The sequence below is a fragment of the Tachypleus tridentatus genome, chromosome 7 (genome assembly GCF_004210375.1).
Source record: "Tachypleus tridentatus isolate NWPU-2018 chromosome 7, ASM421037v1, whole genome shotgun sequence".
NCBI lineage: Eukaryota > Metazoa > Arthropoda > Merostomata > Xiphosura > Limulidae > Tachypleus > Tachypleus tridentatus.
Genome location: NC_134831.1, coordinates 13,079,582 through 13,106,367, shown reverse-complemented (window position 1 = coordinate 13,106,367; position 26,786 = coordinate 13,079,582). Strand labels below are relative to the sequence as shown.

At 34.0% G+C, this 26,786-nt stretch overlaps 2 protein-coding genes across 7 annotated transcripts in view; both read left to right on the top strand.

The window, feature by feature from the left end:
- The window catches only part of LOC143255140 (glyoxylate/hydroxypyruvate reductase A-like), a 113,296-nt gene that overhangs the window by 81,867 nt on the left and 4,643 nt on the right, over window positions 1-26,786 (top strand). The gene's annotated exons all lie outside the window — the stretch shown is intronic.
- LOC143255143 (uncharacterized) lies at window positions 1,327-26,786 on the top strand. Its single transcript, XM_076510367.1, has 9 exons — window positions 1,327-1,429; window positions 4,805-4,935; window positions 9,001-9,159; window positions 12,747-12,784; window positions 15,024-15,059; window positions 15,136-15,160; window positions 23,172-23,256; window positions 25,264-25,381; window positions 26,031-26,786. Exons 2-9 carry the CDS (start codon window positions 4,818-4,820, stop codon window positions 26,040-26,042), a joined length of 591 nt encoding a protein of 196 aa, XP_076366482.1. The 5' UTR covers window positions 1,327-1,429; window positions 4,805-4,817; the 3' UTR covers window positions 26,043-26,786.

The window sequence follows — 26,786 nt, the reverse complement described above, 5'->3', positions numbered from 1 at the left end:
TACATTTCACTGTCTGTCTATGGAGGGTCAACCCTGTTGCCGTCTCACGAGACTTGGTTGGCACGGGGTGCAGGCTCTTTGGTGTTCCTTTGACCCTGCAGACACTGATGTGTTTTTCTTGGTCCCGCGGCTCTCGGCAGAGGCCATACTGTACTATGTACTGGCCCCTGTTTCCAGTCACTTGACCTTTTCCTTTCAGTCTACCATCACCGTCTGTAAGTACGTCATCTGGCTTGCTTGAAAGAAATTGATTTTCGAGCAGGAGTCGGTGTCGTGCTTTTCTATGCTGGGATGGGCCAGATATAGGCTGTTACTCTGCCTTGAGGTGGACTATCAGTGCCTTGGTTCTGGGACATTTTACCATCTCTGGTGGTCGGACGTCTTGCCATTTTGTGCGTTGGTGGGGTGTCGGGTGGAGTTTGGATTCTGAGCCACCCTGCCTCCACTCTCGCTTCATGTAGTTATCAGTGTATATATTTCAAGTGTTTTTCTCAGGTATGTGTATCATATTTTTTCTCTTGTACATATTTACTTTTAACACTTTCGTCATGCTTTTTATTACAGTTTCCATTGTTGTAAATAAATTAAAAATTAATCTGGTTCGACGATCTGTTGGTGTCTTGTTGAACAATCCATCGAATTCTCCTGCTAAACGCCAGGGAAATTTTCTTTGGTCGACCACTTGAAATTCTCGTTCTGTATCCCTCTGGATCTTTTAAGAAATTTTCAACAGCAGTTTTGCTACGCCCAATCTCACCAGCGATGGCACATTGAGCGAGACCTTGCTTTTGCAGCTCCACAATTCTGCCACGTTCAACTCTGTCAGCTTTTTAGCCTTTGCCGTGTTTTTACCCTATGCAACACCGGAGATGTCAATGGGAGATATTGACAAAGCTAATGCTTGAACACAAATGACTAAATTTCGTTACGTGTTTACCGATTAACGATTCGTTTCAGTGTGGTCTTAAACTTTTGACCAGCTAGAATTTCGACTAATTTCATAGTGCTCACAATTTCCCTATTAAATGCTAAAAGTTTTTTATTTTTATTTTCTCTTTTCTTGTTTTCATCTTTCAAAGCTCTACTCAAATAAGTGGTTGAGTCTAACAACACAAAATGCATATTTTTTCCTTATGTTCATTGGCTTCAAGATTTTGGCCATCAGTGTAAAGTTAGTTTTGGTTGCGAACTGTGTGCTGTGAATGTGTTGTATATGATTAAAAAATTCACTAGTAGAAGAATTTGATAAAAAATTAATAGCTGAATCTTAACCAAATTTGAAAGACGGTATTTTATATTTTAATAAATTATTTTTTATTATTGAATTTTCAATTTTTTCTTTTTAACGCAGATGGTTCTGGGGATCAGTCACATGCAATTTTGTAATAGTGGTGTTCTGGTGAAATTAAATTGCTATGTATATGAATTGGTAAGCGTTGTGTTTGTACATTTATATATATATATATATATTGCGAGTCCTGTTTTATTTTTCTTACTTTAGTTAAGATATAATTAAAAAAGTCACTAGTAGAAGAATTTGGAAACAATTAAAAGCCGAAACTTAACGAAATTTGCAAGACGATTTTTTGATAACAACTCAAAACTAAGAATAAGATATTTCTAGCCACATATTTCGAATTTGCTTCTTATTTCAATTTTATAGTCTTAGAAACAGTTTTGGTAATTATCATGACAATAAAAACCTCAGTAAAAATTCGAGTTCTCAGGATTAGAATTGAATTAAATATATTAAAAAGTAAGACTGTTAAAATAAAAACTCGGCCTTTGGAGAGTAGGGGATGCTTAAAGAAGCCTGTTTATGGAATGACCGAGTTGCTAAATTTTTATCTTCAGTTTTAATTTAAGTGCTAGTGAACAGTATTAATTATACTTACACTTTAACATGGTTAGGTACATAATCACTCTCTTTGATGACACTATCATCCTAATTGCCCGTTCAGCGTTTTATTCTGTAATGTGTACGAACTTGAACTTTTCCCAAAAAGTATTGTAGAAAAATCGTTAAGTTGACAAGAATGATAAAGTTGATGGGCCAAATTGAAAATTTTATGGGTACTGAAAGATTAAGGCCTTTAATAAATAAACCCATTACAAAAATGTGTGAAGTACGGACGCAGGTAACTGGAAATTGGAGTTGGAATTGGAAACTATGTAATATTACATGTGGGGGAAAGCACGGTCCCTTTTACTTTTAGTTGATCAATCAATATTACTTTTGTTGTGGTAAATGTTTTGGATAGACTTGTGAAAATACTGTGAAACCAACGCCTACAAAAGTTGTAATTTTGTTGGAAAGCTAGCATGGCTTCACATGATTGAATATATTTATATATATTTAAATTCATTGCTTTTTGCCAAAGATATTGATTATGTTGACGATGGTAACAGTAAAGGTGTGGATTTGGTATACCTGGATTTTCATGAAACTTTCTACAAAATGAAATATTAAAATTTAATTATATATAATTACAGTAACAGAAAATTAAATGTAATTGAGTCAGGAGTTGGAAGTGTGGAACAAGGTTTTCAATGAGACCCTTAATTTTTGGATATATCTTAATGGTATTGACAAAACTATTAGAAAAACTTGACAGTGAAAGTTTAATGCAATGTTAAAATTGGTTATATTTGGAAGTGAGTTTATTGCAGGTTTGTTTATGTAACTATGCACAAATTATACATTGTGTAGTTTCATTGTTATGATTTAGCACTTTTATTATTGGGTTATGTTACTAGAACCTAAGTTTTGTCTCATTGCTTAGATTGATTATTATCATATAATAATGTAGTATGTAGAAATTTTTGGGCCTGGATAAGGCTATAATAACACATACAAAATGTAAAGTGAAATTATCACAGATAGTATTGTAATAACAGAGTATAAAAGTACAATTTGTCATGTCAGTTGTATTCTAAAGTAATTGAAAAGCTGTGTGTACTTTTGACAAAAAGAGATTTATTTAAAGCTCTGGATAGAAGTGTGGTGATTGTTATCACTATCTGTATTGTAACAACAGAGCATAGAAGGATAGAGGAGCTGTAACATGATAGGTTATGTCTTTAAAATAATTTTCTCTTGAGAAAGAAGGGTTACAGGTGATGAATGCTTAATAAAGATAGATAGATAGCTGAATATAGGGAGATAGGTAATTGTTAAATGAATGGAACATCTATGATGGCCCAAACAACAGATTGTTGTCCTTCAAATGTTATTGGAAATGTTAACAGTGTTGGTTTAACTCGTGTTCAAGATCAGTGTTTTTAACATCTCAGGGTAATAGTATTAATTACCATAAAGCACTTTTATTACAAAAAAAAAGCTAACAGTTTTGCTTTAGACTTAACATTGTATAGCAATGCATTAGGAAAGTGACTGCATCCTAAAGAAACTGAAGGCAGTGAGGCATTATCCAAATAGAATAACTGTTGTAGATATACATGTGGATGTATGTATATATTGCACTAGCTGGGAGTGAAAACTACCTGTTGTAGGTCACCACAATGTGCAGGAAATAAGCTGCATGTATTCTCACTAAGTCAGAATATTGTCTTGCTACTGCAATGATAAAGAAATGTGAGCTGGGATTACACCATTATGAAACAAGTTAGTTTTATAGTACTGATGACCAGTCACTTTGGTAGTAACAGTGTGTGGTTACACTTGTGTGATAGGAATGAGTAACTTAATTGAACCTCATTCATGATAGGTATAGTGGCTTATTATTATTCCTCTTGAACATTGTGTCCATGGCTGCATGATCTATAATAAAGGTGTGTTGCTGACTGTGAAGAGGATGTTTCAAAAGGATTCAGATTATTTGTTGAGTTGGACAAACAAATATTAGGTGGCTTTTGTTTATTATAAATGCAAGAAACTGTGCATAGGTTATCATAATTTAAATTATAAGTGTAATTTTGATATAAACAACCTTATAATTAACAGTTTTGAAGAAATGGATATTGATGGTTTTGTTCATTCTTGAGAACCATTCAGATTGTTTGCTATTGCTAGTAGCAGGGCAAATAGGATTTTTGGTTGTATCTACATAAATTTTGAACATCAGTATAAAGATGATACAATTTCATTGTAAATAACACTGGTTAAGAGTAAGACCAAATGTGATGTGTATTCAGTCTTAAACTCATTACCTTAAGATAAACATTGAATAATTGGAAAGGGTTTAAAGGAATATCACTAGGGTGGTATGTGGAATGAAAAGGATACTGCATCAGAAGTGGTTTTTTTATGAAAACAGAAGAGAGAAGGATTGTGATTAAGATTATTAACAGAATTGAGAGTTTTTTGTTGTTGTTTTTCTGTACTTACAGGTGAGAATGGTTAGACAAAGAGATACAAGTATAAAGTTTGGCTGGGTTTGAATTATCATAAGTTCAGGTTTTATTTTTCCAACATAGTGGTTGCCCTTTTAAATGGCTAGTCTTTGAGAGGATTGGTTTTTAGCTTAGACAATGGAACAGCATCAGTAAACCACCAGGATCCATGTTGTTTTTAAATATTAAAGTTTAAGTGAAAGAAACAACATGATTATTTGTGTATCTTAATATTTTAGACTATTTTTCCCATTCTATAACATTATATTATTACATCTCTGAAATTGTTTACTTGTTTAGTTTTGACAGTAGGGACCAAGTACCACTTGGTTAAAGAAGGGAAAGTTAAAAAAAGTAAAAACGTTAGATAAATCCCATTTATCATAATAAAGCTATTGTTTACTATTGTTTATGATTATTTAAATATAGTTAACATTTAAAATGTTTTCAGCATATCTTGAGCAATGTCAGCCCTAAAGAAGACTGGAAGTGTATTTGTCCTATCACTAATAAAAGACCTTGGAAAGGAGATCAGGAAACTTCTCCCAGTATATATAGAAATGAAAACAATCATTCCTGTTGGTAAGTCAACAGTGTAAATGAACATTCTCTAATTTACCATATGTTTAAAAAAAGATATTCAAAAGGATAAATCTTTTAGTATATTTATAGAGCATAATTTCGATATAGTACCCTCCCTTTTCTAACAAAATTAGCTTTTCATGTTTTGTACTTCCCTCTATTTGCAAACTTCTTGAATGCATGTCTCTTTGTTGGAATCCAGAGTTCGAATATGTCCCTTGGGGAAATCATTACATGCCACCTATTCATCAATAGGAGGGCAGTGTATCATGTGATGCATGTAACACTTTCTATGCACCACTATTGAACTATGACTTCTCCTTTGGCAGTTGTTTCATTCTGATGTTGCTTTTTTACAAGTTAACTCAGTGTATCACTTTTGCAAACTTTTTTATATCTTCAAAATACTTTTCACTTGTAGTAAATTCTTCCAGATTTTTCCACATTATTCCTTGTGTTTGCTGCTTATGAATTTTGAAGCGACTGTTATCATTCTAGGCACTTTTCCAGTGTCTGATGCCATCTTATTAGCCACAGGTACCGATGACCTGTCAAGGAATGTATTGTCACTCAGTTGTTTGCTACATTGTTTATGATTATTTTAAGCATCAAAAATTTAAATTGTTTTCATCAAATCTTGAGCAGTGTCTACCCTTAAGAAGAAAGGATATGTCATCTGTGTTTTGCCAATTCTAACAAATCTTGGAAAAGAGATTGGAAATCTTTTCCCACACGATATGGAAGTGAAAACAGTCATTCCTGTCAATAAGTCATCATTGCAAATCAGAATTTTGTAGTTTAAGGAAAATTTAGATATAAATATTTGAAAACTACAATTTCTTTGTAAATTTTAAAAACAATTAAATTAGCAAGTGAGTCCTTGGAACTGTTTCTTTGCTGATGTATATACAGTTCTTAAAATGTTTATCTATTCATTTGAAGTTTTTTATACTGTTTGCTAGTGATTCCTTTTTATGAATATGGAAATTAAATCCTTGATGGATCATGAGCTCTTAGCTATGACAGTAAATTAGAAGTGAAGAAAATTTACATTTCTGAAAAAAAACACAAGGTAAACATAAATCTGGTATGGTTGACCAATGGGGACACTGTGAAAGATTCTGGTGGGTTCTCTTGTAAGAGTACATGAAAAAATAATCAGTTTTGTTAGCAGAATGGAGAAATAATTATTTGTTTATTGCCACTGTGTTAACATTTAGGTTTAACACGTGTTAATTCTCTCAGTAGTGGTGTGCATCAGAATGAATATCTTTCACAGTATTTCTGTTGGAGTCATTATCGCCTCTTATTTTGTGGAGAAGTCAGTGTTTTCAGAATTACTGATTGTGTGAAATATGTATGTATAGTGTTTTATTATACACATATGCTTGTTCTGAAATTTTATTAAATTTAACTGTTCCTACCCTGACAGGTATTTATAGTATGTTCCCTGATCATGCTTGGTACAAACTTTTCTTTGAATTAAACTTTATTTATGCTCGAAGTATAAATACGATATTGCTCACAAGATTGACAGCATTGGCTTACTTTGGGAAGATCAAAATGCCCTGTTGTTGTTATGTTACAACCTGCCAAAATGTAGTAGTAAAAGATAGTAATATAAGTATTGGTATATGTACTTATCACCATTATGGTTGCTAGTTAATATGACTGTTTTAACAATTGGTACAAAACAGGTTTGAGGCAGTATTTGTAAGGTTATGAAATTCCTTAACTAATGCCTTTGATACCTAACATAAAAGTTAAGAAACTACCAACTAAGTATAGTTTGGTCACAGTTATGAGTGTAGGTTACCATTTTTCAAGAAGTAACTGTGAAAATATATTTTTAAACAAAGTTTTAAAAAATTTTGAAAAATCAAACAAAATGTCTAAGGAAGTCCAAGCTTTGTACAGATACGTTTGATGAAAGTCACCTTATTTAAGCCTGACTCAAACCTGGATCTTTTTTGTTACTACCCAGCTTTTGCCTATGCAGACTTCTATTTTGGTATTGAAATACATGAACTTAAGTGCATATTTTTGGTATTTTTATGATACATTTATGTGCTCTTCTTAGTATTTTTTGAGTGCAGTCTGCTCCTAATAGAAACTATGTTTATATATTACGGTGGTGAAAAAAAATGTTGGATCACCAACTTTCTTTCACACTTTTCATGGTTTTTGTAACTTTTATGAGATTATTTATTGCGAAAGTGTCAGAACTTATGTAAAATGGTTATGGATATTGTGTGTTGTAAGCTGACTTGTATATCAGTCATCCAAACATGAATGTATCTTCACTAACAACCCAACCATGACAAAATTATTAAAATAGATGATTAATAAATACTTGGCAAATATGAAAATCTTCTCTGAGTAAGTAAATCTAGGTTTGAAGATAATGCAACTAATGTAATTGTCAAAATGTTGCCACAGTATATGTTTTTTGTTTTAATATTTGGTTGTGCCTCCTCTAGCATTGATAACTGTTTGACATTGCTGTGACATAGGGTGCACAAGGGACTGAATGTAGACAGGAATGAGTTCATAATGTCACATGTGGATTATGCTTCTTAGTTTCTTCTCCTGCAAGTTGCTGCCCATTTCTTCCAGCATTTTTGATAGGATTGTGATTTAAGTTGTTACTGGTCAGTTGGTGTATTTTGTTGATCCTCTCTTTTTGAAGGTGGTCTTTCATCTGAAGCAACAACAACAAAAACACCAAGAAGTCTTTTTCAAGAGACAGAGTGAAATTTTCTGTATTTCATGTCTAATGCATTGAGTGCCTGAATATTATCAACCTTTTTTTTCAGCCTCGTAGCATGGATCAGAGTTGTCCTGGAATGTGCACTGGTTAGTGTCACTGAAGTGATCTCAAATTGTTGGCTTTAACTGGGACTTGATGTACTTATTGACACTGACAGAGTTCTTTACAAAATGTAGAGATCCTACACCCTGGCTAAAGGTGCATCCCCATATCACCTGATCCTACAGATGTTTCAATTGTATTAAAATACACTGGATGAAACTCTTCACCATGTTAACCCTATAGAAAGTACTTCCCATGAGACCCATGCATATTGAACTTTGATTTGTTTGAAAAGACCACTTTTCAAACTTTAGTTCAGTCAGTATGCTGTTTGGCACATTTATATTAAACTTTCCTTATTAGGGGGGTCTTGACCATGTTTTTGTGAGACTGGAATTGTGTGAGTGGTGACAATGACCCCTTATGTTTCTTGCTATGCTCTTTTGAGATTGATAATTGTGTAGGTTCATGCATATCAGAACACCATTGGCAGTTGCTGTGGAAGATTTATCCCTACTCCCGTCCCTTGTTCAACTCCATGTAACCAATTTATATGTCTGTTTCACAGTAAATTGGTTAAATTTAGTTATTTTGGTAATCTGCCTTGTCAAAAGTCCCTCTTTGCTCAAAGAAACAATGACTGCTTTTTTTTTATGAAGTTAACTTCCAACTGTTGGCAGTCTTAGTATCTCACACACACACTAAAGCATATCATCTTTTGAATTAACTGTCGTCAAGAAACTGTTTGTAGCTCAAAATGGCTGATGTAATATAGACAGCCTAAAAACTACTGACATAATAATTAGGTAGTATTATATCACCCATAAAATACATTTGTATCTACATGCATAAAAAAAAAATTGTGTGATGCGATAAAGTTTTCCATCATTATAACTATGAGAAGCCATGTTTATAATAATAAATGATATTATGTTGCAGACACTTTCAATTAACTTGTTATGCTAGATATGTGAAATAATTTTGTTGTTTTTTACTGTCCTGGAGATTTTTTTTGTTAAAAACCACAATTCAGCTTGGTTGAACATTAAGTAGGAAGTGCTGTTTGTATATTATTCTGTATTTTTCAGCAGTTGAACATGTAAGAGCTTCATGTTGCCGAACTACATTACGTAGCTAGTTGAAGACCTCTGTTGTTTTTTTTCATTAATTCATATTTACATATCACAATTCATCTCTACTCCTATTAAAGCTTTATTCAAAACATTTCTAATTTGTTAATGTTTTCACTACAGGCAAACAAGAGAAGTCAACTAACCTTTGGGAAGTTATTTTGGCAGATGATGTTATTAAGCAGTTAGAAGGAGCAGAGATATTAGTTACTGAGAGCTTTATGTTAAGACAGTTCATGCATGACATCCCATCTCTAAAGTGGGTGCAGTGTACTTGGGCAGGTACTATGGTAATCAATATATATTGGATTTAACAGTGTTATGGTTTTTTGATATTGTTTAACTGTTTGTGTAAAGAGAAAGTTGGTTACTTGATTTGAAATATACTGTATTCAATGAAAACAAAAACAGTGTTTTATTTTTGTTTGTTTATTGAAGTGTTTGTAGAACCACCAGAGTGCTTTTTGTTCTAACCATTTTTAATTTTGAACTGATAGACTAACTAAATCTCTGTTAACATAATACTTCTGTTCCTGGAATACTCTAGTAGCCCTCCTCTGAATCACTTTTCATTTAAGACAACATCAATAAAAAGAAACATTTGTGTAGTACAAGAAACTAGAGGAAAGAAAGTGTTTGATAATGTATAAATTATTAAGTAGCTTTTATGTATATACATACACTAAACAAATGGCATTATACATGCTTTAAAAGTAATGTGAGAAATAAATCTTGTCCATTGTGAAAGAAAAATTGTTCTTTGGCTTTAAATTTATTATTTAAGTTCACCTTAGCATTCATGCAGAATGTATTTACTTTTGCTTCCATGGATGAATAGTATTCTCAGAGTTGTAGAGGTTAATTACACATTTATAATCAACTTGCATATCTGATGCAATACTTTTTTTTTTTACAGAAGATTAACTATACTAATTTGTTGCTACCCTTTATATGTAAATATTTTTTATTAGACACTCCACAAGCCTTCTGCTCTCTCCCCCATTGTAATCAAATGATTCCAGTGTGTGTCTTTTGTGTCACTTCTCTGCCAAAAGGAGCATAGTACACTCACATGGCACCTGCGACTCCCTCTCTGCATCTCTACTAAACTGTCACTTTTCGTTTGACAGCACTTGCACTCAAATGTCTTTCTCTTTTATCTTGATTAGTGCTTTTGGTTGACTTTGTTATTGTAGTGGTTTCAATGTAATATGCTCAAATTTGAAAACATTCAGGTGCAGCTACCATTATTCTGTTTGCATTTCTTTTACTTTAAACACTTTTCTTGTCTGTTAAAACATGAATTCCAAAATTAATGACACCACTTTTGATATCTACAGCGGACAGCCACTTCACCACACACAGGTTTCAGATGTTGGCAATCCATTGGGAGATTAGTGTACATTTACTCACAGGGAGAATTAATGTTATATGGGTCAATCTTTTATCTTCAGACATTGTCCCAATTTCCTGAACACATGGAACTTCAGCAGGCTTACAATGTTTTTGATTGCATGTTTTCTCCTCCTAAATTTTTTGTGCCTTCCCATACCCTTCCTGAGGATTGTGTTTGGCCTTCCACATATTTTTTGGACTTTATTTCTCAGATGTGTGATGTTTTGTCTCTTGCTGTTATATTTTGTAACCCATGTCCTTCATTACTGCACAACCTTTCTTTCCAACCCGATTTGTTCTCTTTTCTTCATCCTCCAACATTTGGGTTCATGCTGAAAAATTTGTTTCTCAGTTGGGTGATGGTGTTAGTATTCCTCTTTCTCCATGGGCTTCAGATCAGAATGCCCTTGCTTATTGTAGAACTGACCATTTATATACCTGTTTGGGAGAGGGCCCTGAACCTCTAATTACTTTTTACCCATATCCAATGCTCCTGTTTCCATCTTACCCTTGCATCTCTTTTGGTGTCTTTCTACAATCCATCTTCTGTCTGAAACTCTTTACAGAATATCCTGAGGGATTTTCTAGGGATATCCTCTACTTTCTTACCTCAATTCACCCGTTCTTCCTCAATAGAAGTGTATCGCAAAAAATGAAGGTCTTTCACACATGGGCTAAGGTTCAAGGATTTCCTACTGTTGCTGTTTTTTGTAAGTTTCTCATGTAGCTTTTTGACCAGACTTTTTTTATCTCCTCGATTTCAAGTTATCAGGTAGCTTTAGTTCTTACCTTTTGTCTTTTTCATTACCACAGGGTTTTTCTCTCATCCATACTTACCATGTTAATCTGTTCCACCTAGATTCGTTGATCTGTTCTTTATCTGCTGTTATCTCCTTTCGAACCTACCTGCTTGTGTTCTTTGTTTCACCTGTTCCTCAAGGCATATTTCTTACTCTTTATGGCCTGTAAGCATCAGTGGTCTGGCTTGTTTGCTACTGATGTTACATGCACACTATCTATCTATCTATCTTTCTTCTTAATCTAGAGTGTTCCTTCCTTCCCCAAAATCTCAATGGCTCAGTGGAGTAATTCCTCCTTTTTGCCTATTTTACTTCTCTCTGTTCTCCTTTCTACTCCTATTCTGATCCAAATAGACTTCTTTGTCCTTTGCATTCTCTGTTTTGTTATATTGTCTGTACAGCTTCCTTCTGTGGTTCCTGTGGCAACTATTTTCATCAAGAGGTCTCTCCCCTTTTACTCTCACCAACTGGATTTGTCATTTGATTCGTTTGGCTTATTCCTCCTTGTCCCCTTACTTTGTTTTGTGTTACTTTTCATAAAATCCAACACCTTACCTTTTCCTTCACTTATATTCTTCTCCAACTTTTGGAGGAAATTCAACAATTGGATATCTGGACCAATCCTAACACATTCCTCTCCCATTATTTACATCCACAGAAATTAGAAATATCAGCTATTACTGTTGTATCTTTTGCAGTGGGCTGAGTGGCACCCAGTGGTTAGTATATTAGACTGTAAATCTGAAGTTCGTGCCAAGTTCCTGTAATAAAAAATCACATTCTGTTCTTTGGAATTGTTAGTATATTATAAGAGTGACAGTGGAATGACTGTTCCATTTTATTACAATAGTTTTAAAGCAAATATTCATCAGTCAGTCAGATTTGGTTTTGGTTTATGTAGAATCAGTTTAAAATGAATTTTTATGGGGAAAGTAAACATTAGTTCTGCTGTTGTTTCTAAAATCTTTTATCTAGACTATGGTCATCATGAATTCTTTCTAACTTGATATTCTTATTTAGGCATCATTCATATAGATTTCTTTTGTTGTAATTGAGTTTGAAGTTATGCAATATTGCTTGGTATAGAAACCTTATTTTCCCCTATAATAAGCCCAATTATACACATCCTATTCACATAGTATCTCTTATTGACTTCACTTATTAATTTTTTTAACTTGTATTTTGTTTAAGAGGCCTGACACTGCCAGGTGGTTAGGGCACTCAACTCAGAATTTATGGAGCATAGGTTCGAATCTCCAACCCAACATACATGCTTGCCCTTTCAGATGAGGGAGCATTATAATGTGATGGTCAATCCTACTATTCATTGGTAAGAGTAGCCTAAGAGTTGGCAGTGGTGTATTTATGTAGGGTCAAGAGGGGGCTCAGCCCCAGGTACCATGGTCTTATTGGGGGCCCAATGTTAATTTTATTGTGTAAAATTACATTACATGTAGGGCTCACCCAACCTAGAATCTGCCACTAGTGGGTGGTGATGACTAGCTGCCTTACTTCTAGTCTTTCACTGCTGAATTAGGGATGGCTTGTGCAGATAGCCCTCATGTAGCTTTGTGGAAAATTTATAATAAACCTTTGTTCAAGATCCTTACAAATTCTTCAAGAAGTTTTAATCCTTTACATTTAACTATTTTAAATTGTGTGTTTTCATTATAGGTATGGAACCCTTAATCCAGTTCATGGATCCTCAAAAGGTATATATATATATTTATGTTCTTAGAATGTATTTTAAAATTCAGTGTTATTACAGTATGTTAAATCTTTTGTACAAAAGCTATGTTATATATGTTTTAAATTTCTGCTAACAGAACGTCATAGAATTTTTATTTGTGTTCTAAAAATCTGTAAATAATTTCAAAGTAAATAGTTATTGTAAACAGTTGAGGAACTTTGGCATCCTTATGAGATTCAATTGAGTATTCAGTGAAACTGAAAATGACAGTATCAGTACAGTTTTTCTCTCATTTGATAAGTTAGTTTTTTCTTTAAAGAAAGAGGCAATTTATATCTGTAGATTTAATTTCTTTGAATAAGAAAGTGAAGCTAAATTTTCTCAGTTTCATATATTGTAGTCAGTGAGGTTTATCACAGGTGTGACTATAGTTGAAACTTTTATTCCTCTTAATGGTTCAAAACAAGCTGAAATTAATTATCAAAATCAGTGCAAGGTAGAATGTTAGGAACATTTAGCTGATTGTTTTTAATGAACTATACAACTGTAACCAATGTTGGATGTCATACTTTTCTTGTTACGAAGTTACAATAATTTTATCAATTAACACTGTTTTGTCATTGCATAACTATATGCAGACATTCTTTGATAGATTGTTCAAGCAGAGTATTCATGATGAAACTTTGTAGAATGGATGGCAACTGCCTGTTGTGGAGTCATAAGTAAAGAGGACAACGTTTCGAAAGGCAGAAGACTTTTGTCTTCAAGTTGCCGACCATTCTACAAAATTTCATTATATCCAGACATTCTTGATGATGAGAAACCCATTTGAAATAAAAATGTATCTCAGAACAGCTGGTGTGGGTATTAACCATTTTATTGATAAGGAAAGAACAATGTTTTGACCTTCATAGGTCATCTTCAAGTTAAGAAAGAGTTTGAACACCTTTATACCTGTACTAATTAATAACCTAATATCCACTTGCAATGCTTCCTACAATCCTGTACCTGTTTATACTGTTGTCCCTAAGAAATGTCCGTCAACGATCGCATTCAAACTCTCTCTTTTGTAATATGAAGATAACCTAGGAAGGTTGAAATGTACTCTACTTATTAATAAAAGTGTAAATAACCACACCAGCTGTTTGGAGATACATTTATATCCAGACATGTCTGATTGTTGTAGAATGTTAACATTAGGTATTTTCATGGCAGGATGAAATATTAAAGTTAGTTGCTAAATGAAAGTGTATGTTACATTTTTAAGAATTAGTGAAAAAGTTTGAACTTGTCAATATATTGTATAACCTTTCCTGTTTATTATGAGTCCACCTATAGCCATTTAAATGTGTTTCAACACATGCGTGTAGTATGCAAAGTTATATTCACTGTGCATGAAATTTCAAAGATTCATGTACATTTGTATAACATAAATTTCCAAATACAAAGTAAATAACATGAATAAACAAACTTTTCTAATGATTGAGTCATTGAATTATAAAGTAAAGATGTCTCTGACACAGTTTTGTGTTTTGTTAATATATTAATTTGTGTATATATTCTGTGCACTATATAGTGTTTTTGTTGGGTATGTCATTATATTGGGAACTGCTTCTGCTGTGTTAGGTACATGTTTTGACATGAAGCATTATTAATATTCATTCATGAAATATTGTATACTTCTAGTGAATAGTTTTACCATTTTTATGGTAAGTTGAAATGACTTAATTTAGTTTAATTTTTTTATTGTTTATTTTTAGATTAAGTTTTATATTAAATACATGGCATAAAGTTACTAATGTACTTCTTACTGACTTAACTGATAATTCCATGGCAAGCTCAGTAGAATAAGTGAGTGGTTTTCATCATTTTCACACATGCAAGTGCATGTGTTAATTATATGAAGAACAACAAATATGCTAATTTACAGTTAACAGTTATTTTAGTAAAATTTTACATCTTTTGTAAGTCTTTATTTTCATCCAGTAACTTTAAAAAAATGTTTTCACAGCAAATATCTCTAACTTGGGCAACGGAACAAGCATAAAACTATATAAGATGTGAAGAAATTATGAAAAATTACTCCTGACCTCTGTATAAGATCAATTTATTACATAACTTTAAACAGTCTTGATAATTGAAATCTAGCAATGATTTATCTAATTTGTTATTAGTATAAGTTGTTCATCAGATATAGAACTTCAAATAGTAAAATAATTTATTAGTGACATTATAAACAATCCTTGTTTTATTTTTTAAAGCCTGAACCACCATTTGCAGTTACAAGGTATGCAGATATGAATGTGGGGAATTCATTGGCTGAATATGTTGTTGGTCAGTTAATTAATAATGAGAGGAAATTCTACCAAAAGTGGGAATCACAAAAGCAAAAAATATGGTAGGTGTATAAACCTTTTACATAGAAAATAATACACACAGCCTTATATTTTAAGATTTCTGAACTTCCTTGGTAACATTTAAGATATTGTCGTCATTGTTGGATAATGATCCTTTATGGTAATTCAAAGATAAAACAGTTACAATTACTTGATATCCACAATAATTAAATATTTGAGGACTTTGTGTGCAAGGATGGATATGGTTATTTATATTGGATGGAATGAAAGAGAAGAGACAGCATAAGCTGTAATTAAATGGATTTAAGCCTCACACTTGGATCTGTAGATTCCTTCCCAGATCTGTTGAGGCTCATTTGTTAGACTAATTTGTCATATCCTTGCTGATGGATCTAAACAGGCTTTGTCTTTGCTTCGTTATCTTCACTCCCATTTCAGACATGCTCATCGTCCTCCATAGTTATTTCACTATCATTCACATGAGTCACAGCCTCATAAAATAAACATCACTACTGTGTCTAAACCAATTATCTTTGAACACTCCAGATGATAAATGGTTTAAATTACATAACTGTAGTCTAAATGTTCTTTCATCTAAATACACTGTTGTCCAAAATCTTAAGGGCAATGAACAGAAAGAAAAAATATGCATTTTGTGTTGTTAGACTCAACCACTTATTTTAGTAGAGCTTCGAAAGATGAAAATAAGAAAAGGTAAAATGAAAATTAAAAACTTTTTTAGCATTTAATAGACAAAACTACAATCCACAATGCCCGCAGGACAAAGGACTTTTTCATGGCGAATAACGTGATTCTTTTGGACCATCCAGCGTGTTCGCCCGAACTGAACCCCTTTGAATATGTTTGGGGGTGGATGGCAAGGGAAGTCTATAGAAATGGACGTCAATTCCAAATAGTGCATGATCTTCGTCAAGTCATCTTCACCAGTTGGAATAACATTTTAACCAGCCTTCTGCAAATGCTTATACTGACCATGCCAAAACGAATGTTTGCAGTTACTCCCAATGATTGCCATGCAACTCGCTACTGAGACCTCTTGTTGGGCATTTTGTACCCTGTTTAGGTCTTTTTTTTGGTATGGTCTTAAACTTTTGACCAGCTAGTATTTGGGCTAATTTCGTAGTGTTCACATTTTCCCTATTAAATGCTAAAAAAGTTTTTGTATTTTTTTCCTTTTCTTATTTTCATATTTTGAAGCTCTACTCAAATAAGTGGTGGAGTCTAACAATGGAAAATGCATATTTTTTCTTTATGTTCATTGGCCTTAAGATTTTGGCCAGCAGTGTATCTGCCAGTTTAGCTTGTTAAAATTGAAACACTTTATTAATTGAGAAAAAGAAGCTTTTCTGTTAGTAGTAAAAATAAATTTATTGTGTGAAAATTATTATAATACACTAAAATTATCTCATGAACAAATAGATAGCTTTTGTGATTGGATCTGAAAAATAACATCACAGAGTGAATTCAGCACGTGACCTTAAATTGGTTTAGTATGTTCCAGGCTAGAATAGTAAACAAATATTTGACATTCTGGGAATATGAAATATATATTCTGTAAGGTTGATATATGTTAGAAAACATGAGCTTTACTGATAAGATTACTTACATCCTTTTGCACTTAGTGATTCTCAACTTAATGCTCCCCTTTAATTTCATGTGTACACCACATTTCAGCTGTATTTTTAATGTGATAACCATGATTTTTGTATTTGATTGAAAATTCTATTTCTCATTCAATTACTGATGGCCAGTATTTATTTAATTCATGATCTACAAATATGGCTGCAGTGGCTACTGACAGTACCAGTATTCCATAGTCCTTGATGGTGTGATATAATCAGAGAAGGAAGTCAACTGTGATTCATCAGGAAATGGTTTCTTTCATGTGGGTCAAGGGATCTTCTGATCTACAAGGAATTCTGACATTACTTGAGGATTTCATTTAGGAATGTGTGGACTTGGACAACCTCCACTCTCCCATTAATTTTCTGTGCTGACCTGTTCTCAGTCTTACCTGCAGCACCTTGTTCTGAGTTTTTGATTTTTCTTTTGCCTGATATTGGTTCCATGCTGAATATTTTGTAGATCAATTATGTGTGGGGATTAGTATGACATGTTCTCCATATACTATAGATGGTCATGCACTTGAATTTTACCATTCAACAAATGTTTTTCTCAGTGGACAGAAATTTATGCATTTCTTATTTTCTAAAGCATAATTTACTCATCCCTATTTCTCCCTTACTCATTCTTTTGTTATTTCTCATCTATTAGAAATAGATCTAAATAGTCTGTTGTCTGAGGCTTTGTGTTCTCCTGAGGGTTTTTTTTGGCAGAAGCCTCTACCATCGCACTCATCAACTAGTCCAACTTGTCTTATTCTGGATTGCTCTCTACACTTGGCTCCTATCTTACTGTCATCTCATGAGTTGGGATGTGTTGTTGACATATGTATGTCCCACCCTGGATTTTATTTAAGATCATCGATCACCCTTTTTTCTGAGATTTACAAACTTTGTCTCATGTTGAATCCACTATATCATGCACTTTCATATCTTTTTTCACTTCCCATTGTCCCAACCTTCTTCTCCTCTAGTTTCCCATTTTCTCTTTTACTAGTTCCTCCATCCTGGACCTTATCAATATGTCATATTACTGTTCATTAATGCCCTGTAGAACATCAGCATCACTAGTGACTACCATGTGAATTCATGTTCTGTCGGAGCCAGGATCACTCATCTCTCAGAAGTGTGGGAGATGTTTTTCACCAGCTTTTGGGTTATTTGAGTTTTTCAGAAGACCTCTCCCTTCCTTTTCCTCACACCTCCTGTCTCAGCCCCAATCCAAATACCTTTTTTCCTTTATATCCGATACGTGAGTATCGTATACTGAGTGAACTTACCATTGGAATATTTGGAGCTGGAAATCTGGGATCAACAGGTAAAATATTGAGATAACTTCTCTGAGGTACCAGTTTACAATACTTTCTACGTACCAAATCCACAAACCTCAAAGTTTATAGGGATCGTGAAACTGCACACAAGTATATAATTGAATTACAACACTTTAAACTTGTGTTTCTTGATTGAACAGACAGTTCGTTGTGAACAGGATTTAGTGACTGCAGAGGCAGTAGTGGTTTGTATCAAATATTCTCACTTTCACTCTTTACTACTCTTTCTCCAGTGATTTTTTGCTGCATTTTTGAGCTTCTTTTTGCATGACCCTCCATCACTTGAATTTTTAATTAAACAAATCCACTTTTTCTTCATACACTTTACATCTTTGTAAATTTTATGCTTAATTTTCTTATGTTTTGTTCTAATTATCTTGTATTTTTATATTTTGAGATGGACTTTGTCAGGTTTTCTCTTTTCTGTCTTTTGCCTTCCTCAGTCTCCCCTCAGTGTGGATTCCTGTATGTGGTGAAGGGACCTCCCAGGGATCTAAACATTCACCCACGTGTTTGCCATGCTTGTTGACCTGTGAAAGGCAGGAAAGGATCCTAGTGGTTAAGGGGTTCAACCCTAACACACCACTTTGGCTTTGAATTCCTGCAGACGGGTTGCCTTTCTAGTGGCCCTCTTTGGGTCAATCGGCTGGTTCACTTGAGCTAGGGTCAACCAAGTACCAGTGTTGGATGTTTTCAACAGGTGTTGTGAACATTATCTGATTCTGATGCTAGTGTTTTGGTATTGTACTCAACCCTGGCATTGCTGCACTGCACTTGCTTGACACTGTGGTGCATCCCCTTGAATGGCTTCATAGTGGATGGGGTCAAAGGGCACAGAAATATGTGGATCCTCAAAAAAACTGAAATAAAATACTGAAAAAACAGTCCATAGGTAAATGACCACGTCTTGAAGATTCTGAGCAGCAATATTCAACATCTGTAACAACTGTTATAGCTCATTTTCTTATACTACATTCTGTTTCATACAAACCTGGAGGGCAAATGTCTCTTTCTTTCATTCAGAAGGGACTAGAGGGACTTTCTGGCTCTCCAATGTCAGTGAAGAAGCTTTGTTCTGGTGACATATTGGTGGAAACATCCACATCTCAACACAGTGAACTCCATTTGCATTCAAAGGTGATTGGGAATATACCTATTGAGGTTACACCTCGTGCCACTTTGAATTCATCATGAGGAGTTATTGTTGAGAGGGATTTGAAGAAAATTCCTGAGTCAGGGATTCTCGCTGGTTTCTCCACCCAAGGAATTTTTGCAGTGAGGCGTATCTCCACTCAAAAAGATGGAATTATGATGCCAACCAATGTCCTTGTTCTAACATTTACATCATCACGTCCACTTGCTACCATCAAGGCAGGTTATTTTAATTGCAGGGTACAGCCATACATTCCAAACCCTCTCGGATGTTTCCAGTGTCAACAGTTCTGTCACTTAAAGACGTGATGTTGTGGTTCCTTGATGTGTGTTTGTTGCAGTGGCAAGGACCATGATGCTTATGAGTGTGAAACAGACCCTCATTGTGTCATTTGCAATGGTTCTCACCCATCCTAATTTTGTTCTTGTCCTAAATGGTTGGAAGAAAAACTAGGTGCAGCATTTGGAAAGGATTCATAATATTACTTATCCTGAGGCTCAAAAATTGCTGTCTACCCCTTCATCTCTTATGTATGCTGCTGCACTTCATTCCACTACTACAGTGGGAGTGCAGACGGATCTCCCTGTGCCTCCAAAAGAATTGTTCTTAAACCAAATGACCTCCATGGTTAAAAGTTGATGAATCAACTTCAACACCTATCTCTGTCCCTTACATACATTTCAGCAAATCCCAAGATCCTTTGGTTTTGGGCACAGGTATTTCCTTGGGTACATCTTCTCCAACCCCAAGATGCATAATGATCATTCCTTCATGTCGTCAGTCGTTGGAATCCTTCTCCAACAGCAAAAATCTGCCCAGTTAACCCAGGGTAGGATCCATGGAGGTCAATAAACCTTCATTGAATAAAGACAGTAAAGAAAAAAGGCTTTGTCCTAAACTGAAGGGTTCTCCACCCAATTCGCCTACACATAAATAAAAGTGGCCACCTTGATACAAAGGAACTGTCAAGGTTTATGTTCTAATCTGGATGACATCAAAACACTCCTTGCTTCTTGCCATCTGGTATGTTTTTCCTTATAGGAAACATTTCTGAAAGTGGCTGATACATTCACCTTTTGGCAGTTTTCTTTATACAGAAATGACAGGCTGTGTGATGGAAGAGTGCATGGAGGGCTGGCATTGTTGGTTGATCAGCATGTGTTCACCCTATATTTGCCACTTGACACACTCTTGGAGGCCATAGCCATCCGTGTTTCCTTGGGTCACACCATCACTGTTTGTTCTCTCTACCTGTTGCCTGGAGAGACCTATGATCAATCAGACCTTGATACTCTCATTGAACAGTTGCTGCCTCCATTTTTAATCCTGTGGGGCTTTAATGGACATCTTCCCCTCTGGGGAAGTGCTGATATTGATAGGAGGGGTTGCTCCGTAGAGCATATATTCTCTGATCACAACCTTTCTCTTTTGAATATTGATTCTTCTACTTATTTTCATGCACCTAGTCAGTCCTTTACTGCCATTTTCCCATTTTTCATGTAGGGTTTACAATAATCCACGAGGCAGTGATAATTTTCCTATAATTTTGAGATAGACTGGCCGTGGTTGATGTCACTTGACCCATGTGCCCTGGTGGAAGCTGGATCAAGCAAACTGGCCCTCTTTCGCTGCTCTCCCTGAACTTGATCCTGCCATTGTCTGTAAGCCATCAATAGATGATTGTGCGGCAGTAGTAACTGACTGTATTATACAGACAGCTGCTCAATGTATTCAACACGTATTCAAACCTCAACATGTTTTCAATGATATTCTCATTTGTAGTGGAATTCTGCCTGCCACATGGCATGGAAGGCTCAAAAATGGGCCTGTGATACTTTTTGTAGGTATCCCACAGCCTTGCACCTCATTGCTTTCTAGCAGGCTTGTGCAAATGCTCGGTGGGTAAGACGTTAAAGCCTAAAGGAATCTTGGATTAAGTTCACAACCAGAATATTTTCTACAACCAGTTCCGAAGTCATATGGGACAAGATTTGAAGGTCACTGGGCAATATAACTCTGTCCCCCTCTCGATCTTGCTCTCTGATGGCCAGGAAGTAGCTGATACCTGGAGCATCGCCAATACTCTTGGTGAAAGCTTTTGCTGGGTACCTATCACTACTGCTTCTTCCTCCACCTTCTTAGCCATCAAGACTCGGGCAGAGCATTCACCTCTTTCCTTTCAAACCGATTTTCTCTATGACTGTAATCGTCCTTTTACATTGATGGAACTCAAAACTGGCCCTTCATCGGTTTTGCAGTACATCGGTTGCACCTGATGATGTTCACTATGAAATGCTTTGCCGTCTATCTCCTGCTTCTCTTGCTATTCTTCTGGTTGTTTTTAACCAGATCTGGCAGGAGTATGTTTTTCCTGATGTCTGGCACCAGGTTATTATCATACTTTTCTCTAAGCCTGAGAAGGACCCAGGATTCCTTCAAAGTACCATCCAGTTTCTTTGATGAGCTGTCTCTGTAAGACCTTAGAGAGGATGTCTAATGCTCGTCTTATTTGGTTCCTCAAATCAAATGATCTCCTCTCACCCACTCAGTTTTTTAACTCATTTTCTTTTGTCTGGGACTGATGCACCAATGTTTAGTCTGTGTAACGTTCAGGTCACAATAAGCCACATTTTACTGTCTTGCCATCATTATTACTCTCAACGATGGCACCATTTTATACATGTTTTGTCCCAAGGTTTTTACGTAACTTCAGCTAGTGTTATTGGTGATGGTGACACTTTCCACCTTGGAAATGTTTTTAGTTTTTTGCCATTTAAGTTTTTATAATTTATACGTTAGACATTTTATAATGTGATTCCGTTTTAAGAATCAAAGTCCATCTAGTCTGATTTGAAAGTAGAATGTGGCCATTACATTAAATAACTTGAAACCAGGACTGGAAAGGTCAACTTCAGGTGAGTAATGCTGCTGTTTGAACTACCAGTTAGTCATCCTGGCGAATTATTATTAAAATTTTGCTATGCATTTTTTATAACTTTTATTACCTTTTGAAAATGGTCATAATGTCAAATAACTCGGAACCAGGACTGGAAAGGCCAATTTTAGGTGATTAACGGTGGTTTTCGTAATTATCTGTTAGTCTTCCTGGCAAGTTATGATAATTACTATTATGCTACAGAATGTCCTTTACAATTTGTATTACTGTAGTTTTTCTTTTGTCTCTGTAGACTGGATGTTAACATTTGTTTTAATGCTATTTATGTGTTTTTTAAACTTTGTATTGTTTTACCTTAATTTCGTTTTATGAATTTTACAAAATTTACTTTAATTTAAAATTTTTACTGGATGTTTTGTGCAGATAGCCTAGCTGCTTTGTGCCATAAAACACCAAACTAACCAACCTACCAACCCTCAGTCTTCTCTGTGAATATTTGTCTTTTTTTTTGTAATTTGTTTTTAATAGTACATTTATACAGTGACATCTTGATCTGATACTGTTTATCAGCAGCCATATGTTCTCTGTCTGGATTCTTACCCTTGTGGTCAGGAGAGCCACAAGAGGTTCCTAATTGTATATGTCCTTGCAGGAGCTTCTTTTTCCTTATTACAAGTGTTTGGAGGTGAATTTCTTCAAGATTTAATGTAGTATGAGAGAACAATGTATTAAGTATTTGCCTACTACTATATATTGCTTGTGGTTCTTCTTCCTAAAATGCTTAAAATGTTTGAGTCTTTAATCCTAACCCCTTTCAAAACCTCTCCTGTATTTGTGATGTTTTATTCTAACTAAACAAAGAAATGAAACTTACAGTTTTACTTATCAGAACATTTTACTTTATAATGTAACTAAACCTTAGTTAATAAGTTGTATTTTGTCACTGAGCCTTAGTGTAATAGAACTGTTTGGATGTGTAGAACATAAGTTAATTTTATATAATGCCGTTCTTTTGTGTTTTCATTACAGTTGCCAAATTTCTAAAACAGAGAGGTGCTACTGTACTGGGATTGGTGAGAAGTACTCCTAAAACAAGAAAATCTGACTTTGATAAGTAAGATAGTTGTTAAACATTTCTGATCTGCATGAGTAACATAAATTTGAAAATGGTGTGAACCAAATCAATCTTTGATGTCATAATATCTGTATTTATTATAATAATATGACAAAAAAAAAATTTGTAAGAGGATCGAAAATTGTTCCAAACAACTTTCAACTTGTAAGAGGTAGTATATTTCAACTTTATGTGCAAAGATGGAGGTCAAATTGTGCATTCCACAACTTTGTGGAAAGTGTAATTCAATGCATTTGGTGTCAGAGTTATAAATATTTCATGTTGCACTATATTTATGTTATTCCAGTAGTTTACAGTAAAGAAAACACTATATTCAGTAGAAAGGTATATTAAAAAAACCCATCACCACCTTGATATACATTTAGGATACCGTAGAGGTTATGTGAGTGTTTGTAATCTTCACATAAGCATCACTTTGTACTCTGAATTGTTAGAGTCTGAGTCAGACTGATTTTGGCAATTTAACAGACAAATCATTTGTACAAAACTAAAGTAATTCATCTGATTTTTTTGTGTACAACAGATTCATTCTTTATGTCTTTTGACTAACAGCTTGGCACATTTCATGACTATGTATAGTGTGGCTACCTTGTTTTATTCATTAAATACAGTGATATCTCTATAATTTGAAAAAATAGATAATTATTTTATATTCTTCTCCTTCAGGATTAGTAATTTGTATTCCTATTACATACAAGAGTTGTAGACATATCACAAACATGTAATTTGAACCAGTGCTGCATTCAACATACATGTGACACACAAAACTTGACGTTTCGCTGTTTAAGTACTTACTTTTGGATAAAGAAATTAAATAATGAATGATATGCAAATTTTAATTATGATCTGCAGTTTGATACTAAACTTAATGACGTAAATTCATATGTTAGTAGTTCAATAAAATATTGAATGTGAGTCAACAAATAAGCTAATGTGGCCTTTGAATTGTGGCTCATAAAAAGTGTTAAATATTACACTGAAGTAGAGGATGTATACATATGTTGACTGAGTATACGAAAAGGAGTAATAAGTCAAAGTGAAGCAAATTACTCATTAATGGGATGAGATATAACTGAGCATTGTGGTAATTTGAGTTATTAAAAAATTCCTATATGAAATTCTTAGTATTGATTTTAGGGGTTCCTTGAGGTTATATCAGTGAAATATGAGAACTGTATGATAGAAGTAGTAATTTTCTTCTTAGCATAAATATGATCTTTGAGTGATGTTTTCATAAGACTGAGTCAGTAAAAGCTGCAATATTTCATAAACCAATCTGTAGTAGAAATACTTTATTAGAACATCTAGAGTGGACAAAGAACTTGTCAAATTTCATGAAGATACAATTGACAAAATTGAAGTTCTATTACCCGTATCCTCACAGTTCTAGGGTTTGTCCAGTTTGTAAATGTTTACATTGTGTAGATTCACATTAGGGCAATTTATGTATAGATGTAATAATTGCAAGAAACAGTAATTAGTTTATAATCATGGAGCTTTTAACTTGATTTTATACCATTTACTTTGACTGTATGTGATTTAACACACTGTATGATACTAAGCAATTTTTTTAATTTTGTCTTTAACAACACATGATGCAAAGATCTTACCAAACAAAAGTGGAACAAATCACCCATTTTCTGTATAAAATACATGAAGGACACTAATTATAATTAGTGGGATAAATTGCAGAGTTGATGGTATTTGTATCTATATTTTTGCATTGTAAGTATCGTAGTGGGCCCAAGATTTTGGATCCACCAGTAATTTGATGCAAATATCTGTTTAAAACTGATAGAGTTCACAAGAATTCCATCAATATTTTTAGAGTTAATCAAGATTTAATAAAGGTTTTCTTTTCTCAAAGAGTTTGTTTTCATTTTTTAAAATCAACATTTCAAGCTTCTCTGAAAATTGTTTTTGTAGCTAATATAATTTATTGCTTGATTTTCTTGAATGTGATACCATAGATGTTTGATCTTCTAGACTTGTGACAGATTTGTCTGAAATATTACCCTACTGTGACTACATCTGTAATGTCCTTCCAAGTACTCCACATACCAAGGGCTTATTGAATGGAGAAGTGTTTAAAATGTGTCAGAAAGTGAGTGATTTTCATCTGTTTGCAAAGACTGTATATTGTGCAGTTAAGACTTTCATCATCAGTTCTGTTGTTAATTTTCATTATCAACATCTTATGAAGGATTAAATATTTTGTTTGTTTGAAGGAAGAGAAAACTTAAAGGGTTAAGTGAAATGTGAAGATGTTAAGGAAGTGTGTGGTGTTTCTGAGTAACACACAAACATGAGAATTTTCATGGTCTAATTAATTAACTGAATTTTTAACTCCAAAAGTTATTAATGGCAATTTTAATTATACATATTTCATTAATTTTACAAAAGTAAACTGAGGAAGAAAAGAACAACAGAATAATTTTTGATCTATGTATTAGTGCTTTTATTCTTTTTTAAAACTATTTCCAATATTTCAGACCCTTACAATTAATAATGTGGAAAAAAAAAGTTGTATGTCATTTTTTTCTTGAATTAAAACTTGGTTATAATGCATCTCAAACAGCTTGCAATATAAATCAAGCATGGAGAATAATTTTTGATCTATGTATTAGTGCTTTTATTCTTTTCTAAAACTATTTCCAATATATCAGACCCTTACAATTAATAATGTGGAAAAAAAAAAGTTGTATGTCATTTTTGTCTTGAATTAAAACTCGGTTATAATGCATCTCAAACAGCTTGCAATATAAATCAAGCATGGAGTGAAGGAACAACCTCAGAATGTACAGTACATCATTGGTTCCAAAGGTTTCATAATGGAGATGCGAGTCTTGAAGATTAGGAGGGGAGAGGACATTCTTCTGTAATTGAAAACAATCAACTGAGAGCATCAGTGAAAAGAAACTTGCCAAATTGTTTTAGAAATGGCACAATAATTGGGTGTTGGCATTTCCATAATTTTAGACTACCTTTAGCAAAAGTGAAAAAGCTCTACAAGTGGGTTCCACATGAATTCCAATCTTGCATCATGATAATGCTCAGCCACACGTTGCTCAAACATGACACTCCACAAGCTCAACAAATTGGGCTATGAAACATTGTTTTATCCTCCTCACTTCCCTAGACCTGTTACTACTTTTTCAATTGTTTGGACAATTTTTTACAAGACAAAAGATTCAACAACAACGCAGCAGCAGAGAATTGCTTTAAAGAAGTTTTGAGTTGTAGGACTTTAGAGTTTTATTGTCATTAAATTATCTTATTTCTTGTTGGCAAAAGTATATAGATTCACCAGGTTCCTATTTTGATTAATAAAGCTACTTTTCAATTTCTGTATTTCTTATTAAAATTAAACTTTCAATTTTGCCATTATTTTTTGTACAACATAACAGTATGATGCTTTGCCTTGGAACATGTGTGTAGCCATCTTCAGTTTAAAATGTGTGATAAACCTACTTTTCTGTTGATAATATAATTAAAGGAGTTAAATTCTG